Source organism: Eschrichtius robustus, chromosome 8, assembly GCF_028021215.1.
Source record: "Eschrichtius robustus isolate mEscRob2 chromosome 8, mEscRob2.pri, whole genome shotgun sequence".
In the NCBI taxonomy this organism is placed as follows: domain Eukaryota; kingdom Metazoa; phylum Chordata; class Mammalia; order Artiodactyla; family Eschrichtiidae; genus Eschrichtius; species Eschrichtius robustus.
The window spans coordinates 118,707,949-118,716,580 of NC_090831.1; the positions used below are offsets into that span (position 1 = coordinate 118,707,949).

Here is an 8,632-nt window from a genome sequence, read left to right on the forward strand (position 1 = left end):
TGCTGTTATGTGTTTGACACTAGCATCATTTCATAGAAGACTCAGGCATCATCTTAAAAAAATATTGCCAATTGTGCTACAGAAAAGGATTTATATGTTTCATTTGCAAGCATGAGACACCTTTAGAAAGGAGAAACACGACCCAAACTCTTGTGAGAATCACCTGGTATTTTTGATTGCTTTTGTGTATTGAAAGGGCTCTTAACAACAACTCAAAAGAGTTGCTCTGCCTGTGGCCTCTTTTGGAGGCAGATGATGAATGGGATGTTGACTAAAAACTATTCACAACCTAAAGGTTGAGGGTTATGTTTTATTTGGAGGGAATTTTCAGGTCTTCAAGCCCAGGAGGCAGCATCTCAAGGAACCCTGAGAGAACTGCTCCAAGGAGGCAAGGGGGGAGCTAGGGGGAGCAAGCAAGGATATATAGGAGCTTTGCAACAAAGGGCAGGTAGTCTGAACGTCAAAAATTATTGTTAATGAAAGAAAACCAGATATCCCAAGTTAAGGAATTTAGCGCTTTTCTATGTATGGGAAGATGCAGGAGTCTGGGCTCACTGAAATCATTCCTTTGAGATGCACTTCAGCTGTCTGGGGCCAGTATCCTGTGTTTTCATATCCTGAGTTTCCTCAGGGCTCACCATGGGGAATGGCTGCATTCTGATGGCTGCTGGATGGCAGGTATGCTTTTCCTTCCTGAGTTTCCTTAGTTGGCTTCTGGCTGCAATCGCTGTTGACAGTGACATCCTTTGTTTACTGTTATGGCAGGCAATATTCCATTTATTAGGGACATGGGACCTCTCTAAGACATGTCTAGTGGAGCACGGAGAGATGGATGAACAGGTGCCTGAGAAACGGTACTCTTTCAACCTTCTTGTAGAAGAGTATCAAAATGGGAGAAAACATTCACTTTGTAGAGCCGTTAACTGTAGAAAAGGAAAAGTCTTGGGAAAGACTGTTTCTGGCAAAGCATATGTTTTGACGACTGTGCAAGTCACATGAAAGTTGCCTGTGAACACACAGGGAACACTTGGTTACATGTGCCTACAACAGGGCGTGTGTACCATGGCCTCAACTTACTTCTTGATGACATCATGAAGCTGGCCTTTCACCAAAGGATTCTGAGAAGAGCCAAAATGTTGTGAAACCTGCAGAAACCACGCATTGCTGCTGTCTTTGAGAAGCCAGAGAAAACAGGCAAAGAACTAAATCATGTCACTGAAGCTGTGTTGCAGAACCATTGGTCAGATTGGATTATCTGCTCTTTGATAACCTTTTGAGAAAAATAAAGCAGCTCTTCAGGCTAGTGACATAACCTCTTTCTCCTGAGGTCTCCACTGTAAATAGTTAACCTTGGTTTTATTTATTTTAAATCTTTTACACATAGACTTCTCACCTTTGGAATCTTGAGTGAGACCATGTGAAGTGGGAAGCAAGGCTATTATCTGTGAATGGTCATGGGGGAGGACCCTGACTCCGGGATCTTCCTTGCTTCACCACCTTTACCTCTGTTTTCTTATACCCTCCTCTCTCTTTTCGTTTTCCCCCTTTTTGGTCTGTTTTCACGTTCACAGGCATTCCTGCCTTTTGCAACCCACTTTAGTTGGATCTTTCTTAATGGCTACCTCAGTCTGGGTTGGCTGATCTGAACCAGTGTCCCTTTGCATGGTCGGCAGTGGAGGCAAAATGTAACGTGTGAAATCACTTTATAAATGGCAAGGTGATGTTCTAACAGGTGGGTTGTTATTATCTTAAGCATTATTATAGGAAGTGGTTCATCCCACAGACAATAGTCCCTCCCTGGGGGCTTGTTCTGAGATTTATTCTTAGCTCTTCTTATCGTCCCACCAACTCTTGCTTCCCCTGGCTCTTATTGTGATGTCCACTCTGGATCTGATCTCCCTATTTCCATTCTCTGTCTTTCCCTTCTTCTCATTATGATGTATCTATTCTCTCTCAATTCCTCAGAGGCTTCTTGGGAAATGATTAATTTTGGTTTTCTAAGCACATTGAAGCTAAAGTGTTAATGGCTAACAGATTTGATGTTAACACATTAGGGAAACTCACTTTTTAAGTAGAGACTCCTTGAACTCCAATATGGAGCCTGCCAGTGAAATTTTAGGTAGCATGAGCAGTCACTGGAAGGGAAAGGGAGCCTTTTCTTAGTGCTTCCAAGACTTGTGCATATGTATGACTTTTTATTCCACTCATATGTAATACATGCAGGATATGGAATAAAATATTAACTTGGGACATGAAGGGTCAGGGAAGGTTTGTGGTTATGGGAGGCAAACAGGGATAAGGACTTTTTCTAACTTTTAAGGAAAAGTTAGAAATAGTATAGTGAGAAATGTAGTGCAAAATATGAGTATTTTCAATCACCCTTGGAACCTCTATTCTGTTACCATTTTCCTACATCTGGCCCTAATGAAGAACAGGCAGATACAGGTTCGGCAAACAGAGGCAGGGTGTCATTGAGCTGGGAGGGATTTGCATGCCCGGGGAAATCACGGGGATCCTCTTTTCAAATCCTGGAGGACCGGCGGGGGTGGGGGTGGGGGTGGGGAGGTGGTGGTGTTTGCTTGTTGCTGCGCTTTTGCCTGAATCCAAGGAAAGCCTCTGAATCTATAGTCTCAAGAGAGTGTGGCTTGTCTAGAGAGGCTGTGGATGTCCCCCAGCGCCCCGGAGGAGAAGCCGAGTCTGAGCAGAGCCTCCCTGGAGAAGATGCCCTCCTCACACATGTTGAACTCCATGGTCATCTTTTTCCTGGAGTTGTTGGCTGCCATGCTGCAGAATGGCTTCATAGTTACTGTGTTGATCAGGGAGTGGGTACGATGCCAGACACTGCTTGCAGGCGACATGATTGCAGCGTCCTCCTTGGCCGCCTCCTGGTTCTGTCTGCATGGGATGGCCCTCCAGAACAACCTCGTGGCCTTCTTTGATTTGGGTTCCAGAATTTACTATTTCAGCATCCCCTAGGACTTCATCAACTCTCTCACTTTCTGGCTTACTGCTTGGCTTGCTACATTCCACTGTGTGAAGATCTCATTCTTCTCTCACCCCATCTTCTTTGGGCTGAAGTGGAGGATTTCTCGGTCAGTGCCCAGGCTGCTGCTGGGCTCCCTGATCTTATCTGGTCTGGTAGTCATCCCATTAGACACTGGGAATACAATTCTTGTGCATATGGTTGCTGCCCAGAGTTCCCATGGAAACAACACCCTGGCTGGTAGAATACAGACTGTCTCTTTGCACTTTTTTCTACCTCATGTAATTATTATGTGGTCAATTCCATTTCTCCCGTTCCTGGTGTCCACCCTCTCACTCGTGTTCTCGCTGTGCCGGCACTTGGGGCAGATGAGGGACCATAGACCTGGCCCCGAGTGATCCCAGCACCCGGGCTCACACCATGGCCCTGAAGTCACTTGCCTTCTCCCTCGTCTTCTACACGTCGTATTACCTGTGCCTGATTATTGTTGTTATAAACATCCTAACCCTCCGGAATCACTGGCGCTGGGCCTGGGAAGTGGTGACCTATGCAGGCACCTGTCTGCACTCCAGCATCTTGGTGCAAAGCAGCCCCAATCTGAGAAAGGCCCTGAAGAAGAGGCTTTGGAGAGGGGCAAGAGGGACAAGGAGCAGTTTTTCTCACCAGTGTCAGTAACAGCCGTCACCGGACAAGCCCGTGAGTGGCAAGGACACACAAGGATTGGGTGCTGTCCTTCTCTCTTTTCATTTCCTCCTTTCTTCCCCACTCTTTCTGCACCCCATTAATTCTTTTTCCATCCCTCTCTGTTTCTACCCTCCCTTCCACTGCTCCTCGTCCCTCGTCTGGGTCCCAAACCACCTTGGACTAGAATGGTGGCCTCATTTCCTCACAGGCCTCTTTCACTCTCTACACAAGCAGCCCTAATAGTATATTCGCCAAGCATCATTTTGGTCTGTATTCTCTTTACAGAGACCTGTAATGGTTGTCAGTTGTTCTGTGGTCAACCTAAAGTTTTTTTTTGAATGGTGACATAGGTTGTCTCATACCATCCCACACCATCCCACACACATCAATTGCCCTCCTCAACCTTGCTGTGCTCTCAGAGCTCAGCCTCTCTACTTCAGCCCAGGAAAGCTGCTTTCTGTCTCCCCGCATGCTCTTCCCTGCAGCCTGTGGTCTTTTGGCCCATCTGGAACGTCCTTCTTTCCTTTCTCTGCTGTTTTTTGCCATTCCCTTCTTTCGTGCCCTGCTTAAGACCAGTTCCACCCATGGAGCTTTTTCTTTTGAACAATTGATGTCTGAGGGCATGAATGAGTTTTGTGCCACTATAGGACCTGCCCATGGTTTTGTGTGTTTGGTATATGTTGAATTAAAAGGAATTTTCTGGATATGCTTTGGCCAACAGAGGATAGAAAAGGAAAGCAAAGGAAATTTGCTATAGTTTTTAATTTTGAGAATCTTACTCTTCCTGTCTGCTCATCCAGGAGGTGGACCCTGGATGCCGATGTCTAGGATGGTAGTCTCTAAATTAGGGTGTTTGCATCCCGGAGTGTGTGCAAAATGATCCATTGGATGTAGAAAGGAGAGCGTGACAATTTCCATTGCCATTTATTTTTATCTCATCCTTTTAATCCCTATTTCTGATATGTGTTTTATGATGTACATAATGTGTTAGTAGAGTATTACAAGCATATAATTAAAATAAATAAACATGCATATGGTGGAATTCATGTTCATAATTTTTTTTTTTTTTACTGATGGAGTTTACTATAAAAAAGTGTGGAGACCAAGAGACCAGAAGAGATTGGGAAAAACACCATACATGGTTAACAGATTTATATGTCTGAGCTAATCAAGATAGGAGTAATAAACAACAGAACAGAATCGAGTTTACAAAGGATTTTCAAATAAATAACTGCATTTATGATAAGTTGTCCAACAGTCTTGGGAGCTGAGACCCCAAAACATAATGTCATAATGCTAGCTGGAGGCTGAGCTACGGCAAGAAGAGCAAGAAAGAGGAACAGAGATGAGGTAACAGGGTGAGGAGTTTTCACTTGGAAGAAGAAGATTAGGGCTTTAAAAGAGGAGATTCCCAAATTGTAGGAGAGGAGCACAAGGGATTTCCCAAAGAGTAGAGAGAGGGTGAAGCTGGATAGAGGAAACTGTGGAAAGCTGGGACTATCATAAAGACATTTTTTCTTTTTTCCTTTTTTTTTTTTTTGGCAGCAATATGAGTGAGCTGGGAGGGCAATAATAAATTGTGGGGACTGAATTTTGGGGCTTAAGCCACAAGAGGGATGGGTGGAGGCAGCAAAGGCAGGAGCATCAGGGATGTCACCTGGAAGACTGGCTTTCCCTTGGACAGAGCTCCAGAACTTTACTGAATGTCTTGGGTGGGAGGGGAATGGTGGTGCGACTCTCATGTCCTGCAACATTTTCATAGCCTTTTGATTTATGCCAGGTCTAGTGGGCTTATCTCAGGAGTTTTTAATTGGTTGATGTTCTCAACCTCCCTTTCCTAGGCTCTAGCTCATAAGAGCCCATAAACATCTGGTGGCTCCATCTTGACCAAAGACACAGCCTAATATCTCATCCTGACTTTCAAAGCCTTCTGGGATCTCTCGCCAGCCTGCCTTTTCAGCCTGATATGCCACCATTCCCTTATGGAAATCCTCTGCTGTAGGCAAACTTATCTATTTCCTGGACATAATCACACTTCCATCTCCTTTACTGGTGTCATCTCTCTGTCCTTTCAACATACAAGACAGCACCTGTGCTGTCCCCCAATGAAGGGGCTGCTGATGTTACTGAATGCTTCTCAGAATTCTTGGGATGCAAATAGGATGACACAAACATTTAGAACCACAGCCTGGGAGTGCTCCTTTTTTATCCTCTGAGAGGGAGAACTGAGCTAAGTGTTTCCCACACAGATAATGTACTCAGGATTCCTACCTCTACCACCCTCATGATCGTACATACAAAGACTACCTGTGAAAATTTCAAAATTCTCGGACTTGGCTTCCACCAAGTAAGAAACTCTGAGAAAGCAAAACGTAACAAACAAAAAGCACAAACAACAAAAGAATCACCATAAAACATATTCCATATTAAAATACAAATGATTGTTCACACTTTTGGATTAACTTAATCTGCACATACTGTATGTCCAGTAAATGCTTGTGGTTTATGATTAGTGCATGAAAGCACTTTGAGGGCAGGCACCTAGTTCATTGTTACAGCCCCAGCGCCTTTCACAGGGTCATTATGATATACAGGAGATGCTTATTAACTGTTGTTGGTCAAATTGAGGGTTAACAGCATATTTTTCCCATTATATGAGCCATCAAATATGTAGGAAGTAGATGGGAAAAGATATGAATTTTCCATATTGAGAACTTTGTGGCTGGCCAGACGCCAGAGCTACGAGCTCAAAGTTTGCTTTGTTGCTCCATGTTCCAGGAGCAAACAGCCAAATGTCAGCCAGAGGAACAAGGGCAGGGTAGAGAGCAGCTGGGAACTCTATCCCCTGGAGATTTGCATCTTCTGAGAAAGGCAGAGTGAATTAGTTTCCTTAGTTCACCTCTCCTTTCCCCAAGATCACCATGTTCACTACAGCAAGGCTTCTGTGTTGGAAGGACAGTTCTACCTGGACCTTTGTCTCAGGTGAACTGGGAACTAGAAAGAGATGCTGAGAGTTCTGGATTCTATTCTGTCTTTGTGGGGTTCTATACATGGAAATAGTAGGCTATGGTGCTGGTCAGAAGATGAGTGTCCTATAAAATACTCCCTCGCTCTCATGTTACTTGATTCTGAGCCTTCACTATTGCCCTAGCTGACCCAGAACCATTTCTGCTTGCCTTACTCTTTGTGACACATTAACCTGCTCACACGCACCTGAGTAAGTAAGCACTCACCTGATTGCTTTTTTTTTTTTTTTTTTTGATTCTTTGAGCCTCATTCCTATTGAAAATGTGGCTTTTGCTTACTCCACCTTCTTCTAATTAAAGTAGATATCCAATATTTGGTGCCTTGGACCTCTGTTGCATCCCTGATGCTCTCCTGAATGTTCCTTGGACTCCTTGTCCCTCCACAGGGTGGATATCATTATAATAACAATTGTCATCACCACCTTACTTATTTCTTATAGAGGTGTAGAGATTTCTAGTTTCCACATATACATCCATATATGTGTGTATATATACATTCACATATATTTGTGATCCATATTTTATAGATGAAGAAAGTGTTCACATATATTTGTGATCCATATTTTATAGATGAAGAAAGTGGGGTTCAGAGAGGTTAAACGACTAGTCCAAAGATCCATAGATAGTGACTGTGACAAAACTCAAAACCTGGTCTTCTGACTTCAGCTGGGGATGAAGAAGATAGGAGTACAAGATGTGCTGCTAACCATGCAAAGATTTCTGGTCTTGGAGTCAGTTTGGGTCTTGGTCTTTTCTCCATATAACTGTGACTTTAGGTGGGAGTCTTAATCTATAACTTGAGGCTTCATTTATTCATCTATAAAATTATTTAATGCCTTTTTTTGATGTTTCTAATGTTTAAAAAAATTTTTTTTTATTGGGGTATAGTTGTTTTACAATGTTGTATTAGTTTCTACTGTACAGCGAAGTGGACTTCCATGTGCTATACAGCAGGTTCTTATTGGTTATCTATTTTATACATACTAGTGTATATATGTCAATCCATTTAATGTCTTCTTTCACTCTGAAAACTGAGATTCTAGTCCTAGAATCTAGTCTTATCATGTGAATTAGAACAGATGATACTTTTCACATCTTACAGATGGAGAAACTGAGGCACAGAGGGGCCTACTGACATACCCAGTAACTCACAGTGATGGTGGAACTAGGACTAACACTTGCCTTGATTCCTAGCCCAGAGTTCTTCCTGCCATAGCCCATTAGTGCTATAGCTATCATAGTAGGGTTTCCTATATGAAATGCCCTTTAAAGGTCACTAATAAAATATGGTTAAAAAATTCACTTGCTTGATTATGTATAATTGTCTGCTATGTTCTATTTGATGATAACAGTCACCACAAGTAATAGTATTTGAATTAACCTCTCTCAGTAGAGGTTTTGTTCAGATTTCTGCCTGTCAAAGGGGTTTTCTAAGGCACTTGCTTCATAGGGTCATTGTGAGAACTAAAGACAATGAAGATCACTTAGAACAATGCCCAGAATATACCAACCAACCAAGGATGTGAGCTCTGACTGTTAGTAGCAGGTGTGCTCACTGGATTTCCTCACAGAGCAGCCAGTAGGTGTGTGGTCATATCTTAGGTGTCAGTTTAGAGAGGTATAAGCTCCCATGTAAGGGATGCCAAATGCAAGGGCTTGATATAGTATCCACACCAGTGTTGATATGGGCAGACAGTAGGCAGAGGAAGGACAGGCAAATTCATGGGCAGGCAGGGGGACTTTTGAAACTGAACCTTAATGATATTTGCATCTATTCTGAGAAGAAGAAACCTCTTCACCCTCCTCAGATAGCCCACATCCTCTACTTTATCCTCTGTACGTAGGGAAGCTGGAGAGACCAGCATCATACAGGACCTTCCAGAGCCACCCTACAGGAATAGACTTTGAAGTCTTGGGACCCATCTTTTCTGCAGGAGAG

At 43.3% G+C, this 8,632-nt stretch overlaps 1 protein-coding gene across 1 annotated transcript; it reads left to right on the top strand.

Moving 5' to 3' along the window:
• Positions 1-2,664: 2,664 nt before the first annotated feature.
• Positions 2,665-3,658, top strand: LOC137768357 (taste receptor type 2 member 134-like). Its single transcript, XM_068549835.1, is given in 2 exon segments — positions 2,665-3,369; positions 3,371-3,658. Coding segments are annotated over 2 exon segments (993 nt in total).
• Positions 3,659-8,632: the final 4,974 nt, after the last annotated feature.